This window comes from Perognathus longimembris, chromosome 12 (assembly GCF_023159225.1).
Source record: "Perognathus longimembris pacificus isolate PPM17 chromosome 12, ASM2315922v1, whole genome shotgun sequence".
Lineage (NCBI taxonomy): Eukaryota > Metazoa > Chordata > Mammalia > Rodentia > Heteromyidae > Perognathus > Perognathus longimembris.
Window position 1 is genome coordinate 31,276,100 of NC_063172.1, and position 18,524 is coordinate 31,294,623.

At 38.8% G+C, this 18,524-nt stretch overlaps 1 protein-coding gene and 1 pseudogene across 3 annotated transcripts in view; both read right to left on the bottom strand.

The window, feature by feature from the left end:
- The window catches only part of Cpq (carboxypeptidase Q), a 314,855-nt gene that overhangs the window by 268,639 nt on the left and 27,692 nt on the right, over nt 1–18,524 (bottom strand). For all 3 annotated transcript variants that reach the window (XM_048358927.1, XM_048358926.1, XM_048358928.1), the window contains exon 2: nt 7,870–8,077. In XM_048358927.1, the coding sequence (XP_048214884.1) occupies nt 7,870–8,077 (208 nt within the window). The remainder of the gene's footprint in view (nt 1–7,869; nt 8,078–18,524) is intronic.
- Nucleotides 223–7,243, bottom strand: LOC125361001 (annotated as a pseudogene).

The following is an 18,524-nucleotide window of genomic DNA, read 5'->3' on the forward strand; positions in this document are numbered from 1 at the left end:
AAACCATGGCCTGATGATAGAGTAAACAGGGTAGCTAGCACAGTATTATCCAGTTGTTGCAGTAAGTTGTTCTCTGGAATATGAAAGGACAATTGTTTTATTGGTCTGTTTTGTTTTGGTAGTCATGGGGACTGAACTCAAAGCCATGCATTTGCTAGCTAGTGTTATATCATTTGAGCTATGTTCCAGGTGGAGGGACAGTAGATTTCTTTTCTGCTTTTTTTAAAAAATAAATTTGTCAGCATCACTGTTTATTAACAGGCCAAAATACAAATATAGCATACTGATCTGATCCTCCCTGTTGCTAGCATCTCTGCCTTCTACAACATGGTTGGTCTTCTTCATTCTAATTCATAGACAAGATAATTTAAAGGGCCACAGGAAGTTATTTTCTTCCTTGAAAGGTTTGTTAACAGCATAGATCTCATGAATCATATCCTCCATATAGATGATGCCATATTTAACCAAGAGATTAAGCAATCGAAAAGTTATCTGTTAAAGCAATCCCCTTCAAACTGATTTTGCCATAACAACACTTGTACATTAGTTCTTTTACTGACTTCAGGTTTGGATATCTCCACGTAAGATATGGGTCCGCAATCTTCAGCATTGAGTTTATTGAGCTTCACAAAGGTGCTATTGAAAAACTGGACAAGGAGAAGAAGCTGCAACACTCTATGGACCTTTGAACTCACACCATTGATAATGCTGACAAATGTCAATTTGGGTTCTGCAGGCACAGAGAAGTTGCCCTTTTTTTTTTTCCATTCTAGTGAATGGCAAGTCTATTTCTTTTTCATCACAATTACTACCTAAGAACACACATCTTAAGCAAAATTGTTATTACACAATTTTTCACTTGCTAAAAGCACAGCAAAATGGAAAATAGACTGGAATCCAGTCTGATTCCAAAGGCCATGCTATGTATGTATTATGACATGCCTACAAATTCCCCTGGTAGTGCCTTATGGCACTTTCTCCAAAGGGCTAAAGAGGCCAAAGAACCATGTGGGAACAAGAGTCATCTTTAACCTGGTGTGTGTGTGTGTGTGTGTGTGTGTGTGTGTGTGTGTGTGTGTGAGAGAGAGAGAGAGAGAGAGAGAGACAGACAGACAGACAGACAGACAGAGACAGAGAGCAGAGAGACAGAGACAGAGACAGACAGGCAGGCAGGCAGACAGACACAAAGAAACAGAGACAGAAAAAATGAGAAAGACACACATAGAGGGGACAAGACACATATGCAATAGTAAATACTGAGTTGAAGTTTTTCAAGATTCTTTTGCTTGATATGCTACACTACACATCTTTCAAAGGGCACTGCATAAGCAAAAAATATTTTCATAATTCTGAAACTTGAAATTTAAAATGCATTAATTTCTTTTTATCACTTGAGATTCAGAAAAACATGCCATGGTGATGTGATGCTTAAGCGGGTGCTTTTGATAATCAGAAAGGCAGAAAAACAGAAGGGGATCATTTATATATATTGAAATAATGAGTGCACAATAGCAGTCAAGAATAAATTTTTATATCAAGGTGATAAGCAGATGAAAAATGGCAGTCTATATACTCAAAATGCAAACGGACCATTAATTATAGCAGCTGCAAAAAACACCATAGTAATATGCCATTTGCAATGCTTTACTCAAAATTTACATCACTATATAGCCTGCTCTTAGATACCAGAGATTCTATTTTTGATAAGTAGTGATTCAAAAGGTTAGTCACCTCATCTATATTATTCTTCAATATCTGTGAATGTGAAAAGGTGACACCTTGAATTTTCATGTTAACAAACCAGATAGGCTATTCCTGCTTCTGGATCTTTATTATGCATTCCATCAGTATTGTATGCAGGCAGCACAGCCCTGGAAACACCTAGATGAACGAAACATATCATCTGTCTCTGGGAGAACTGCCAATCATAGAGGGAGAGAGACTAATAAACACATAACCCCCCACAGAGTTTGGATGAACCATGGAGATAGAGATCCAAATGGTAATAGGATGTTAGGTAATTGTCCTAACCAGAGAGGTGGAAATGAAATCCACCAAGAAACTAAGCTCTTCTTTCTTCCCTCCTCTTTTCTCTTTCCTGCCTCCCTTTCCCTTGACTTCTCTTTTTTCTTCCTCCTCTCATTCAGTAACTATAACCAGTCATTAGTGAGCAACACTACATAATAATAGTACTTGCATGTATTAAGAACTTACTGTGTATCAGACAACAACAGTATCTCCTGTAATCCTTATACAACTCCAGGTTAAAGATTCAGTCCTCTCCCCCACTTTACACATGAAGCTGTGGCACACGAAACTGATACAGTTTGCCAAGATCGCACATCTGGCAAGTGGCTCAACCCAGACCCAGGCTGCTGCCACCAGAGTTCAGGGCATTGAGCAGCTCTCTTTTTATTTCAAGCTAGGTGGCATGCCTGTCATACTACCTGAAGCAAAAACCTGAGCACAGTGATCAAAGAACATACTTTAGCTTTCTAACAAAGGCCGTCCAAACAAAGAATCTGCCTTTCAAAAATCAGAGCAGAGGGTGGGAGAGAGATGATGAGAAGGAAAAATGCGGCATTCAGTATGGGTCTTCTCTGGTTTCTCCCTTGGGAGCGCCGGGGCCCTCCACCTGCAATGAGTGATGAGAATTGGCATTCTGCTTGATTACTGTGCATCTGTTATGAGCCTCCAAGTGAATTAAGCGAAAAGAAAATAAGGAAGGGAAGGCTCCTACTAATGCGGGCTGCTTGGGCTGCAATCCTGAATCAGAGTGGTATTTGCCTTTTTTCCCCCCAGAAGCTCGTATGACCCCCCCCCACACACACACAGTCCCCGCACTGCCTTGCAAAAACATACTTCAAAAAAAATTAAATGACACTTGATAGCTAATTATCCTAAGGTCACACTGAAGAACCAAACCACCAGGACATCAAAAATCCAAAACTATTTAAATGTGAAGTATGCAGCATAAATTTTTCCCCATTAAAAACACAAAAAGGGAGCAAGTGTTTTTGCTCCTGAGAATAACTGGGTTTCAAAAGTCATCCAAAAAAGACCTCTTAAGACATTTCACCTCTGCTCTGAATGTTTTAAACTGGCCCTCAGATTACAAAATGCTCATATGAAATATCATCAAGATGCTTTCTTAAGATGAAGAATGTTTTATAAATGGAAATGGCTTTCATCAGCACCCTCTTTGAAGCTATTTAACTTCACGAGGTAGCCCGAACAGTGCTTCAATTATGTAATTTATCGACTCTGTATTAATTATCATTATAGAGAGTGATTTGCATACTTTTCCACATCTCTTGCCAGATGGTATAGCATTCTGCCTGTCATTCTATAATCTCACCTGGATTCACTCATCTCTCCCCAAGTGAATGGTTTCATCAGCCTAGTCTCAAACGAGCTGCTCTTCTTGCTCTTTTTTAGTGCGCTGTATGAATGCAGTACCCAGAGCCCCAGTGATGTAAAACAGAAGCCAGTGGTATTTGCAAAGTCAAGTCCTCTCAACACCTCATTCTGGTCACAATAGATTTTTACCCAGTATGAGGATATAATTTTCATAGCAAAGTAAAGGGAGAGCCTTTGCTTCCTTGGCTGATTAAAACTACTCTGTTCAATTATCTGGGGCAAGGGAGAAAATATCTAGAAAAAATACACACATTTGGCAATGAGAATACAACAGACTGTTTGGCCTCAGTAGAATTACCTTCTGAATTATATTTTACTTGGGATAATATAAAAATTACTTTGCAGTCTTGAGCTTGCATGCTAAGAAATCAGGAGGCAGAAGTCCCAAGGCATACTACATTGTGAATCAGTCTAGAATTTTAAATTGCCTTAGATGACCCAAAAGATGGATAATAGTGAAATGGAAAGCAGAAGTATTTTTCTTACAAAATATAAAAACCAGATTGATAGGATCTACATTCCCTCAAACTAAAATGTCTAAATGCCATGTTCTGTTCTTAGATGGACTCCAATATCACTTAGGTTCATGGAGCTAGGCATTTGTGCAGCTTGAAACATCATTGCTCATAAATATTTGGGCAGGAAAAAATATCTAATCTGGAATATTGATTATCTGGATATTTCCTTCCAAGTACAGAGCAAAGTGCCCTATAAAAATCAAGTTATTTTAAGGTATATAGAGGTTACAGTTTAGTCAGCAAGCACTAGATACTGAAGTAACTGATTTATCATCAGTAACTGATTTATCATCAGTGCCTAGCTATGATTTACTATACAAACCTAGACAAGTTCATCTCTGGAAGTTAAAGACATTTATGGACTTCCATTATGTATCAAATATTGTACAGAGGTATAGATGGTACAGAGGTACAGATGACAGAGCTATAGAAGTATGTGTATTGTATACATACACATACATATGTATGTATATGTAATCAAAATCGATCTAAAATCAATATACAGTGTACTATGTAGTCAAGAAATTGGGGCAAACGGGAAAGTTGTTTTTTGTCTTACCAAATGTATTCACCTTTTCTCTTGGGTATAAAAATAAGCTCATTTCCTAGCTTCCATGTAACAGCCTTCTGGCAGACAGAATGCGAACAGAAGTGAGTATACTGTTGCCAGGCCGGGATAGGAATTAACATGTAAAATCTCCCTTTGAGTTGTCGACATTCTTTCTCATCTCCTTCTTTTCCAGCTACATACAGAGGACTCTGTGATCCCAGAAGTGGAGAGCCACATGATGGAGAAGGAGAAGGATATGTGGGTACCTGCCAAGCACTCCCTTGGAACTAAAATGTCCACAAGAAAGAGGCCTCCACTGTGTGAAGTGACTTAGATATGAAGTTTCCCAACCAAAATATGAATCCAAACCACCTCCAAAACATATGACAGAGTACACATGAGATGTCATGGAAATACCAAAAAGAGTTTGACTTACTTCTACCAGTTGGACTGCAAGTGGATAGCAGAAAGTGCTCTCCAGATATGTAGAAAATGCAGAAGAGGTAAAGGAATGAGTTCAGTTTTTAAAAGCAAGGACTGACGTGGCAATGTAATATCCAAGGAAGAATCAATAAGCAGTTTGATATATGGACCTAGAGCTAGATCATGGTCATGGTCTACATGGAAAAGGGCGATTTGATGGTGGAAGCCATAGATATGACCATAGTTCTCAGGTAGAACTCATGGAGTCAGAAGCCAGAGAAATCCAAAAGCAAGAGATAAGAAAAAGGAGGAAGATCTAGAAGGAGGGAAGAAGGTTGGGAGAGGCAGAGAGAAAGAGGAAAGGAAGTTTATAGGGGCCAAAGAAATATGGAAAAAAGCAATCAATAATGACAAGTATTTCAAAGAGGTGATGTAAGATAATGTTTTAGGCAGCTATTTGTGACCTTAAAAAGTTTATTTTCAGCACTAGCAAAAGCCACATTAAGACAATCTGCACTGAGATCTGAGGATAGCAGTTCAAAGCCATCCGTGGTAGGAACGTCTATGAGACTCTTATCTCCAATTAACTACCTGAAAACCAGAAGTGGCACTGTGGCTTGAAGTGGTAAAGCACTTGCCTTGAGCAGAAGAGCTCAGGGACAGTGCTCAGCTCTAAGTGCAAGCCCCATGACCAACCAAAAAAATAAAAAGACAATCTGCAGATGAGGACATGGCTTAAGTGGCAGAATGCCTATCTAGCAATCATCAAGGTCCTGAGTTCAAAATGCAGCATGAAAAAAAATCTGGAGAGTGAATGAAGGAAATGAAGGATGTGGAATCAGAGGGTATAACAGAAATACCCTTAAGTAAACTTAGTTCTAAAACCATTAACTGGGTAGAGCACAAAGAGACAGTGTCTATCTTTTTTTTTTTCAGGATACAAGTGTGATTATCAGAAATTTTATTTCCCTACCTGTAAAATGGGCATAATCATGATCCTTCAGGTTGCCATCACAACAAATAGAGTCTTTAGTACTGGGTGAATGTCGATGTTATTTTATATCCATAAATGTTGAGAGTGACATTATAAAGTTAACAGTCCAGTGAAATACAGTTGATTATAAAACTGCTTTAAGAAAAGTACCATCAGTCCAGATCTAGAAATATAAAGAATTCCTTCTATACACTCTCAGTTGCTGACCTCAAACCTCAGGGGCTAAGAACATGTTGAAGTCCCGTGCTAAACAATTCCTACTCTTAAGCCTATAGCCTAGATGTCTTCATCATGCCAAAAACAAAAACAAAAAAAATATGCCAATGAACCCTGGCAGATCACTGCATTAAATCATCTGAAAATTTATTAGTTTTATGAATAGTAGTTCTTAAATAAAGATTTCTGGCAACTTCCCCATTTCACAAAGCAACAGACTAGCTCCATAATTTAAGCCTCATGACCAGTGTAATCATGGTGAATAGCCAAAGCAGCTTGTTGAATATTTTATTCCAAGGGGGTGGCTGAGGTATTCTGGGAAATAAGCTAGCCATTTGAGAACTTCTCTCCTGGGAAGGTTAGCCATCCAGAAGGACATGGTCCAAATATTATTTCACTAGTCATGAAACTATTAAAGCCTTTACAAAGAACATTATTTTTAGCACTATGACAACAGTGTAACTAGATTTTTCTCTCATAAAACTTCTAACAAGTGGTTCTAACATGGCCTATCTTCCTCCCTGGGAAAACATTTAATTCTATCCTCAGCACTGCTGTATGGTCTTTTCTGACTGGATTTCCTAGTTGTTCAGCTCATATCTCTTCCTCAGTGAATTTACTTGCAGGGGTGTAATGTAGGGTGTTAATTAAGCTCACACAGCTGTGTCTACAGCTCCAAACAGCAATTGTGAAAAACAAAATTTCATTTACAATCAATCTAAAATTCCAATCCCTAGAGCCAAGTAAACCATATCTACATTTATTCATGTTTCTGAAAATCTCAGGGTGTTTTTTAAGATAGTATTTCTTTGAACTATGTTTTCTCAAATATTTCATTAATGTGTGACACTTCACAGCTAGCTAGTAAACTAGACCAAATATCTACACATCAATTTTTAGAATGTTAATCCATCCCAATGTTGAATTTCTTTCTAGTACTGCAGTGTTAATAAAGCACTTTGGTATGGCAGAAAAATCACTGAAGAGTTCAAGGCTAACTTGGGCACTATAGTAAGATTATTTCAAGGGAAAAAGTTACAAATAAGCCCCCTTACGACATGAAAAAATAAGGGTGACACTGATCTGGTACACATAAATTGACACGTTGAGTTGAAACTTCATTGTATATCTCTTAAAAGATAATTAAAAGAAACTAAAAAATGTTAAACTCAAAAAAAAAGAAAATGACAGTAAAATAAACCAAACATTTCGGCACTGCTTCACCAGGATTGTAAAGAAAAAAAAAAATCTAACATTAACCTCAGATACCACCTAGCATCTATGCAGATCTGTAGACCTGTACAGATAATCAAACACCTTTCAAAAGTTTTACTTCATTTAATATTAAAATAGCTTTGGTAAGTTATTATACTTTATTATCACTTGTTAATACAGGAGAACTATGAGGCCCAGAGAAGTTTAAGTGACATTTAAGTTGTTCAGGGAAAGAGCTAGTCTATATCAAAGATTCTCTACTTTCCTAGTCCTTTCCATGATACGAAGGATACCGCCCCTCACATCATGTTTCCCTCTCTATGAAACACAGACGTGAGCCCAGTTCTCCCTCCAATGAAAATACACAATAATTATCTATAGAAGGAATGTCATGGGATCATTGTGATTGTGGAAAAGCCTTTTTGAGGAATGCATAAATGATGCTTGGAATCCTGAATAGGCCAAAGAAGATATGTGGAATTGGAGGAAATTCCATGAACAATCTGTATTTGCAACAAACACCATAAACCAACCTGTAGACGGAGAAGGAAGTCACTGATCGAATGAGGGAGGCCAAAGCCCCCACCTTGGCAGCTTCGACGGCCCCTCGGATTCGGTATTGCACTGTTATGGCATAGTTGACGTAAGGTTGGTTATAAACAACAATCTTCCCTTTTGCTTCAGGGGACCTTCTCTGAAGCTCATCAAAAGAAGTCACCACCAAAACTTCTGCTGTAATGCCTAGAAATAAAGGTCAAACAAAAATTAACACATTTTCTCATCAGCTACAGGGATTTGGCACACAAAAGGTCATACATATTTGCCAGCTCCTTCTGACCCCAGGAGAAAGATCTGTGGGGTTAGCCAGTTTCCCAAGAGAGAGAAAAGGCATTCAAAAGTTCTAACTCAGTTGGCCAGCTGGTATAAAATCGCAAATTTCTTGAAGATAGAGCTTTTATTTCTCCCTCTTTCCTGCCCCAAGAAGTCACGCATTTACAAAATGAAACCAATATGTCAGTAAAATCAGAACCATCAACTTACACTGATCATACGTTCTTAATATTATGAATAGATTAGAAAATTCAGGGTTGGGGGGGTTGTCTTTTTCTTGGAAACATGACATGTTAACTGTTCCCTGGAAATGTTTTTAAAATATAATTTATACTAAAAGATAAATTCTAGAGAATTTGTGTTCAATATAGTAAGTTGCCTCATAGTGGACCCTATGAGGTGATTCCTCTCCTACTTTGGTCTTATCATCAGCTTGCTTTTGTACTTTTACTTTAAAATAAGTAACTACAGATCTATAGGCATGTCTCCACCAATACTCAGACCTTAGTTTATAATCTAAAAAACAGCAGTGTAAAGAAAGTAAAGGAATCACCAGCTTTTTCACATGGTAAATATGCATACAAGTACCCATAGGATTCAGCTAGACAGATTTTGAGGTTTATAACTTTTGGAAACCTAGAGTTACCTTGAAATCTCCCTGGCGTTATTGTTGGCATAGCACAGGAATTTTGCTGATGGTTTTCAGCTGTTCCTAATGAATAACAGGTTCAATGGTCCACCCATGGGATGTCCCAGCAATGGGGTAATTTTGGTGTCTGGATGGGAGCCACTAGGAATGAAGCCAAATTTCTATAAATTTTTGAAATTAAGACCATACAAGGGTGGTACTTTTCTATGGTCTGTTCCTCAAATTCTTTTAACAAATGAGAGAGTAGAGTCTTCAAGAGCCAAAACCTCACTCAGACAGCACAGGTGCCAATACAACTCGCACAACTCACAAGCTAAAGGTCAAGGCCATCACCAGGCGCTTGGAAGAATTTGAATTCATCTGTTTTCCTGAAAGCTAGGCATCGACTCTACTTCTTCTGTCTCCTCTATCCCCTATGTTCAATCAACAATGCATATTTCCAAGGAATTTGCTTATTACTAGAGAAAAATAATTGATAATGTTAAGAACCATATTTAAGTGTCTATTGTTTTTGCAGATGCTCATAGTAACTCAACTAAGTAGTTTTACAAGGGTAGTGAGGTGCCAAGGATTGTGTTTACACAAATACTAGAGGTTGTAGCTGAGATTTGAATTTGAGCCTTGTCTGAATCCAAAGGGTCTTGCTCTTCCAATTAATTACACTGCTATCCTCTCTCATAAACATAAGCTACATGAAATGCTCAGTATATTCATTTAAAAAGGAATGAAAGGGGAAAGAAATGGCTATATAAATGTCTGCCTTGGCTGCTATTGGTTATTTTCTAGGGTACTACTGATGAATCACAGTGGCCAAGAAAGGTAGCTCATGCCTGTAATCTCAATTATAAAGAAGACATAAGTAAGGGAATGGAGTTTCATTAAAGTTTCAATGGGCAAAAATGCAAGATCCCACCCCCAAAAAAATATAACTAACTAAAGCAAAATGATGGCTCAAGAATAGAAACCCTGCCTAGCAAGTGAAAGTCTCTAAGTTCAAACTCCAATACTACCAATAAGCCAGAGTGTAGTTATTACACTAGGCCTCAGGCTATTAAGGGCAGAGTTAGAAGGGGAATTTTACTGCAAGACAAGATTCATTAGACTCTGATTGCATGATGAAAAGGATTATAGTAGTTAATCTCTGAAGAGATTGTTGGAATGAAGCTAGAAGGAGACTCACAAAATGACTCACAGCTATTTTTGCACAAACAGTGCAAAAAATGGATTCCTTTTTAAGCTGAGTACTGTGTGATTATTGCTTCTGTCTCCCTGCAGAGCAACTGCTGCTGTCCACTGTGGTGTTGGTTTGGGTCACTTATTCTATGAGACTTTGACAGAGAGCCACTCTCCATTTCGACTCACTTCATTCCTCCAAGGACAGGTTAGAATCTGTTACAAATGAGATGTATCTCTGGAGGCTCAATTCAGTGTGATATGTTTAAGGAAATGGATTCTGATTTCAGAAGAAAACTGAACTCTGAGCAGAAAATAATCTAGGCCTTATCAAAAAGAAGCCTTGCTTCTCACTCTTATCACATAATCTCTCACTGGGTGTGTTGCTCAAGACTACTAGGTCTCTGGTATGGCTACCCTTGCCTGAGCTCAGAGCTATGGGGAAGGAAAAATCAGTTTTCTTGGAAACTCAGAGTTCCCAGCTGGGAAGAAGTAATGAAGTTGCAACTTGATGCAAAGTTGATACAAGGACCTCAGAGCAGTCCTTTCAGAGGCCCAACTTGTTTACAGAGAATTTGGCAATCTTGTAACATGCCTTCTCATGGAAAAAAGAGCCCTAAAACCTCTTGTTGTTTCCATAAGTTTATTCCTACTAAGTCAAGATTTTGTGTTCCACACAGGGGATTATAGGAACAGGAGCAAATAAATGGGTTTCAAAAGGTTCTTGCTGCCCCCAAACAAGGAAAAGGGCATTCCTAGGTAAAGAACAAAGAGAGAAGACAAAAGCATCACACAAAAAAGCATATTTGCTCACAATGGCTAAAAAGCTTCCTTCTAAGCCCCCAGACAGTTTCTAATCTTCCAGTTTCTAATCAAGGTGGATCCTCATCCTCATTCTGTAGACTCCAGAAAGAAAAGAAGAAATTTTCCTTGAAAACAAGAAAATTTTCAAGGAAATAAACGTTTTCAAGGGGGGAAAAAAAACCCTAACAACTCAGCTACAGTTAGAATGAGGGCTAAATTGCAACTGTAAATGATATCTGAAAGCCTGTGACCCATGCATCCACCCCAAGCTGTGTGTCCTAAGGCTTGGCTCAAATTAAACCTGGTCCACTGCCTCGAGAAACAGCCTGAACCTGCCCACATCAACATCCATGGAAGAGTAAATGATCACCATCTCCACCAGAGGCAGCTGTCTGTCTACTGGTGTGCTGAGAGCCATCTTACCAAATGGACACCTGAGGACAAGTCACAGGAAAGCAGCTTGACCTCTGAAATGTAGACTTTCATTGTTCAATGGAGGGTGCCTACTCCAGGACTATTACTAGAACTTGGTATTTCTGTGGGACTCAAGTTTTACAGAGAACATCATAGTAATATAGCACACACATACATATTTGTAAGCAAAGAGAATTCTCTTAGTCTTCTTTAAAAGTCACTTTTGTTATTATAAAGGTGATATATAGAGAGGTTACAGTTACATAGTCAGGTAATGAGTATATTTCTTTCTGGACAAGATTACCCCTTCCCCCTCTCATTCTATCACAGTTTTTCCCTCCCATCCCCACCCACAAGTTGTCTAGTTCATTTTCAACATAGTGTCTAGTGAGTACCACTGCTGCAATTGTTGACACTTTGTCACACCTTTTCTGTGCCCCTTTACCTCCCCAAAGACAGATACACAAACAAATAAGACAAAATGAAAAGAACAACAGCAGCAAAGAAGAAAACCTCTTGTTTCCATTTTGATAAATATTATTTTATATGATCAGATGCACGTAGGTATTGTGCTTTCGTGTTTCTCCTCTAAGAATATCCTACTTTGGCCTCACTGTGTGTGAATTCCTGGAGTTATGTATAATTTATTATGTGCCAGTGTAATTTCTTTTACTGTCTAGTGTGTTTACCTATAAATTTATAGACACATTCTAGCTTCCATAAATAAGAGAAACCATGCAACACATATTTACCTGGGTCTGGCTTATTTCACTTAATATAATTTATATTAAATACTCTACTCTTTAAAAATCTGATTGCCTGAAAAGTTAAACTGCTTCCATGTCATTGTGTATCATGTGGAAAGACTTTGGAGTACCAATATTACTTTGAGCACTTATTGCGAAAAACATGAGTTTTATTTACCCTTCTCCAACAAAATTGAGTTGGTCTACAACATCTGACATGGTTGTTTTCTCCTCCACTACAAAATGACTCCTTTAAGAACCTTTATAGGTGAGAATGGCTTTATGTGAACCATTGCCATCTAAGTGAGCAGAAAGAAGGAGCCATATACACTAACGGCTTTGAGCTCTGTTTAAGGCGCTCAACTCACAGATCTTACAATACTTAAGACACAGAGGGAATTTTCTGACTGGGGAAACTAAAACGGAACTAGATATCATGTCTAGAGTCATGGCTAGTTAAGTGGAATCTGACAAGTGAGTGCTAATTGGTCAGTAGACATTGGCAGGGATGGTGGGAGGAAAAGAGAGGATGAAGACGAAAGAAAACATAGTGTTAAGGGGAAAATTACATGAATAGTGGCTGAAAGAGATGGGATAACGTCACATGGAAACTGTGTAACTCTGCTAAGGAATCTGGATGAGTAAAAAAACAAGTCAGGCAAATTAGGATTCACATTTAGAGACTATCACTTAGCTTAGTGTGACAGAAAGCTTGGAGAAGGTACAAAATAATGTAATGTTTACATGGATACCAATAGCTCAGGCCTGTAATCCTAGCTACTCTGGAAGTTGAGGCCTGAAGATCAGGGTTCAAAGCCACCCTGGGCAGGAAAGTCCATGAGACTCATCATCAATTAACCATCAAAACTCCTGGATATTGTATATATGTGTGTTGGAACTAGGGAAGGGAAAGGAAATACCAAAATCAAGAGACAAAGGATAAAAAGACAAACCAATGGAACAGTAATACTTACAAAACTATATGGTATAAACCAACTGTACAACTCATAGGGGGGAGGGATATGGGGAGGGGGAAAGGTTGGGGGGAAGTGAGGGAGGAGGTAACAAGTTGGATAAGAAAAGTACTCACTGCCTTACTTATGAAACTGCAACCCCCTGTACATCACTTTGACAATAAAGAAATGAAAAAGAGAGCTGGAAGTGATTGTGTCTCAAATGGTAGTGTCAGCTTTGATCCAAAAACCTAAGAGAGAGCACAATAGTCCTGGGTTCAAGCCCCAGTATGGGAACAAAATAATAACAGTAATAATAATGTTATTTGAAGGAAGAGCTTGACAGTGGGTTTAAGTCCATTCCACTAATTATGACACAGACACCAGAGCACTGATGCCACAAGGCAGTGGGGACATAGCCTTGTGCACCATTTGCAGTAGTAGCCCAATGGCAGGTCATTGACCATTATGCGCTAACTGGCTCTGCAGTTGTTTCTACTCCATGGACCACACTGTTCAGTGTCTGTAGTGATCATTTTCCAGATGGAAGTTGCACATAATGTAAATGTAGTAATCTGATACCCCAAAAGAAACACGTTAAAAGTTAAGGTGACCCTTTTCAGTTAAACAAATGAAAATAAGGTATGTGCTATATAATACGTTATTCATCCTTCAAAGTTTGTCTAAACAAGGTAAATTTCCTCATCTATAGCAAGAAATATACACCAGCACATATCCTTGCTTGAATAATCCTCACTATTCTTTCAATTATAAATCAGTAGTTTGTCTTTACCTCACCTGAAAAGCAGAATCCCAATCATCTTGGTATCACTAAGCCTCATGTATGTTCCCTGAGATGAGCGTGATTATTCTTTCTGTTATAAAGCACTTTAAGAAGGAAGGGTAGGTATTTATGGACTCTGTACATGTGCTTATTAGTCATAAATAGTAATCTGACTTATTTACAATTTCACTTCAAACCACTAAAATTCAATTTTTAAGAGTAGCTAAGACTTCAGTAAATATTGAACCTACTTGTCAGAGCAGAGTTGTATTCTCTATTAGACAGGTCTAGATTTTATCAAACCAATAATTAAGGCAATAATTAAGACAAAGTCCCACACCAGGCTGCAGAAATGGTGAGTGGGTACCATGGGTTTACTTGGAAGCAAGGGGCACAGAGGCAGTGATGACACTGGCATGGGTGAGAGAATCAGGAAGAGGACATGTTGGAGAAATGCAGCAGGACAAGGCATTGGCAGAGTCACTCTATCCAGAAGAGCTCTATGAAACATTATTTCTTCTCCCCTTCCTCATAAGAGGAAGTATCTTGTAAACTACACTCTCCCTGTCAACAGAGGCTGTGAGTCTAGTTGTGGTACACAGTCCCAGCTGAGCAGGACCTTTAAGAACAATTGTAAAATTTGCTTTGGTCAGTTCATCCCCCGCAGCCCCAAGGGTGGCTGGTGGAAACTGTTCCTTCAGTCCTGGGCCTGGAGTGAAAAAAAATACCAGAAGGGGCTGGGAATATGGCCTAGAGGTAAAGTTCTTGTTTCATGTATGTGAAGCCCTGGGTTCAATTCCTCAGCACCACATATATAGAAAAAGCCAGAAGGGGTACAGTGGCTCAAGTGGTAGAGTGCTAGCCTTGAGCAAAAAGAAGCCAGGGATAGTGCTCAGGCCCTGTGTCCCAAGCCCCAGCACTAGCAAAAAAAAAATACCAGAAGAAGGAACAAAGGTATTACTAATGGCAGATGATGTTACAAAATGAACAAGAACTAATTCTTGGTGCCTCTAAGCTGCCAGAATTGTGGAGGGTTGTTCTTACCCATTCAATACGGAAGCGACTAACACAGAGATTCTGGAATTTAACGTTTTCCTTGAAAGTTATTTTTTACAACGTATGGCTAAATGATAAGACACAGAATGAATATGTTGGAAACCCTAGGGAAGGTTGTTCTGTGAAAATTCCATAATGATAAAGTTTTTTTTAATTCTTTGAGAGTTTTTTCCTTTCATGCATTTTTATTGTTATTATAATGGTGATGTACAGAGGGGTTTCAGTCATATAAGTCAGATAAAGAATACATTTCTTTCTGAACAATGTCATCCTTTCCTCACTGTCTCCCAGTTTTCCCTTCCTGTTCCTACCTACAAGCTGCATAGTTCATTTTCCACGCTGTCTAGTGAGTACCACTGCCACATGTATTCACCCTTTGTCCCACCATTTCCATATTCTGCCCCCCCGCCCTCCAAAAGACAGATAAATGAAAAAACAAGACAAGAGGAAAAGAAAACAAAAACAGCAACAAGGAAGCAAACATTTTGTTTCCATTTCCTGGAGTTCATTTTGATAGTACCATGAGTTACCCATAGGTATTGCACCAAAAGTGATGAAATGATGAACAACAAACAGTGAAAACGTACACACCTGAAGAGGAATTTAACAAGTGTCAGTGATCTAGCACAAGTAGACCCACACAACAGAGATCTTTAAGTAGCAGGCAAACTCTAGAGATTCATAAAACAACAGGCTTGGTTAGTTAACCAAACATAAGCCCTGATACATGACTAAATAATTCTACACACTTTTCAGCAGATTTCACTAGTTCATCTCTATGTGCATTTTCTCTCTGAATTCCATCTTCGCAAATCAAGGAAAAAAATGACAGAAACTAGTGTGCTTGTGTTTGTGTTAGACAATGTTATTACAGTGCTATGTCAGAGAAATAAAATAACTCTATGACAACTTGGTATTCCAAAATAGGCTTTAAAATTTTTAACTGTGTTTTGAAATGTTGCATGTCCTCTGTAGTCTTAAAGAAGTAACATTTGAGTAAAAATACTGTAATAAAACAATTCCTGCCTGGAATAATAACAAACCTGGCTTAGTTCATGTTTCAATTTAATATAATTTCCCACTTAAAGAAGATTCTAGATACACTATCGAAATAGCAGAATCATGTGACTTATATGAAAATTTCCTGGATTCTATTTTATGAAAGCCCTGTGAGTAGTAAGACCTAAATACAATTATTTTTGTTAATACTACTACAACTAAAGCCACTACATTTGTTGTGAGTGCATTCACCTCATTTTGTTGTTGTTGTTTTTTTTTTTTTTGGCCAGTCCTGGGGCTTGGACTCAGGGCCTGAGCACTGTCCCTGGCTTCTTTTTGCTCAAGGCTAGCACTCTGCCACTTGAGCCACAGCGCCACTTCTGGACATTTTCTGTATATGTGGTGCTGGGGAATTGAACCCAGGGCCTCATGTATATGAGGCAGGCACTCTTGCCACTAGGCCATATCCCCAGCCCACTCATTTTGTTAATCAGAAAACTGCAACAAAAGAAGATTCAACTACCTCTCCAAACTGCAAAGGTAGCAAAGTTTGGGTTTAAATCCAAATCAGGCTGACTCCCACCTCATTTCAATAAATTCTTGACATTGGCCAATTTTTATTTCACCACTAACTTTAATCCTGGATCAAGTATTATTGCAGATACAACTAAAAGTAACTTTTGAGTCGCAGCTACCATATGTCTCTGTCCTAATTACTGAGATCAATGAGCATGTGGATCCTCACATTCACAAGTGATAGAAAAGTCTTCTGCAGCTGGCGTGAAAGGTCTCTGGATCACCTGACCAGTGTAAAGAGCTGGTTTCAGGCTGTTTCTGACTCTTAGCATCACCTTCACTGTCAGTGTCTCTCTTGTACCCAGGCCCAACCCAGATCCAAAGACCTCAGTAGCTTCACCATTGTCCCACACCTCATCCTTACTGCACAGTCCAGGGAAAGAGAGGTCTTCCAGCAGCTCTCGTAGCAGAGGTTAAAGAAGCTTTTTTTTTTTTTTCCTCCTGGAGCCCCAGAAAGTAAATCTATTCAAGACTCCTTCCTGCATTATACACCCATCCCTATATCCAATACTGTGACTGTAGGCTATGCTGATATCTTAAGCCAGGCAAGGCCCATCCACCCCCAGACCTGGCTAAATGGCCAATCCCACCCAAACCAAATGGCTGAGAGTAGGACAAGGCCACAGTTCCCAGATATAGGGAAAGTGGATCCTGGACAGCAAACAAAGATGTCCTCTGATATTGCCACAAGATGTGGCACAGTGCTTTTCCCATATTCTGAATTCATAATATGTTTGCTTACTTGCATTAAATTGACCATATTGTTTATGGTCTACTTTGGAGGGCAAAAACCCTCTCAGCCATTTATCCCCAACAACTGAGCTCAACAAAACGAATGGGAAGTGTCTGATGAGTTTTTGATGAGCCACCAATTAATGAAAACCAGGCACCCATTTTACAACACTGAAGAACACATTAATCCATAGCAGAAACAAGTACAAATGCAGCAGTCATGGAAACGTTCTCGTGCTGCTGGGGCTCCTCAATTGCACAGAGATCCCAAGAATCCAGGTGCCCATTGTCAATTCTACATCACCTTGTGATGGAAAGCTAAGAGTGAAGCATTTGCAGAATTTCTGTCATAGAGTTTTTAAGTGTCTAAAGCAAACAACAACAAACCCAACAGATCGGTCTATACTCAACAGAAATCCATTCTTCAGCCCTAGACTTGCATGCAACTAATAACAACAGCAATAACTACGGTATGCCCGCTGTGGCTTGGCACCATGCAAAGCCCGTTCCAGGCACTATTTCCCATACCCCTGGAGTACTCCATGGTGGATGAGATAGTTGCCCTTCCTATAAATATACTGATGCAAACACTGAGAGTTGATTGAGGTCATGGAGTTTGGTGAAGTTCAGGTCTAAGATTCAAACCCAGATCTCCATCTGGAGATCCTCAATGTCCACCAGTAAAAGGTGAGAGAGTGGAATGGTGCTTCTGAAGTTCAAATCCTCATCTGGCTGGCCCTCCACACATCTTAACTAGGAGATGCCTAAACACAACATACCAAGCATTTCAAAGGACACTGTGACCATGATCTTTGGCAAATTGTCATTCACAGCACAATGAAGTGACTAGCAGTTATAATTGAGTGTAATATTCACAATTGTTGATAAATGGACCTTAAGTATACTTCTCATCTTTCACTTCTTCATTTGACCTTCTTTGAAGTGTTACTGTCTATTCAAGTAAGTACAGATTTCCTTAAAATAGTACAAATCAAAAAGAAGTAATATTTATGTAGGTTTACAGTATGCTACACTACATATTGTTCTAAATGCTTTTATTATGTTAACTCATTTAATGCTCTCTATAGCCTCAGGAGATAGGCACTTTTATTATCTCAATTAAATACAAGGTATTTTATTTATTTGGATTTATGTTTTGCTGATTTACCCCCTGGCTTATTACCAAAATAATTTGAGGAAGCCTGTGAAAATACACTGAAAAAACTAAAAAATACACGAGGAATGAAGGGAAAGAAAACAAGTATAGTAAAATAAAAGAATACCATGGTTGGTGATATGGGAAAATGCATGTCATGAGATGTGGGTAGTTGTTGGAGAAGACCATAAGTTCAACTGTCTGGCAAGCAAAACATAATCAGGTACAAAATTCTCAGCATCCAGAAAACAAGCCAGGTGCCTACGAAAAGCACTTATTTCCTATAAGAAGGTGATTTTCTGGGTCATAATAAAG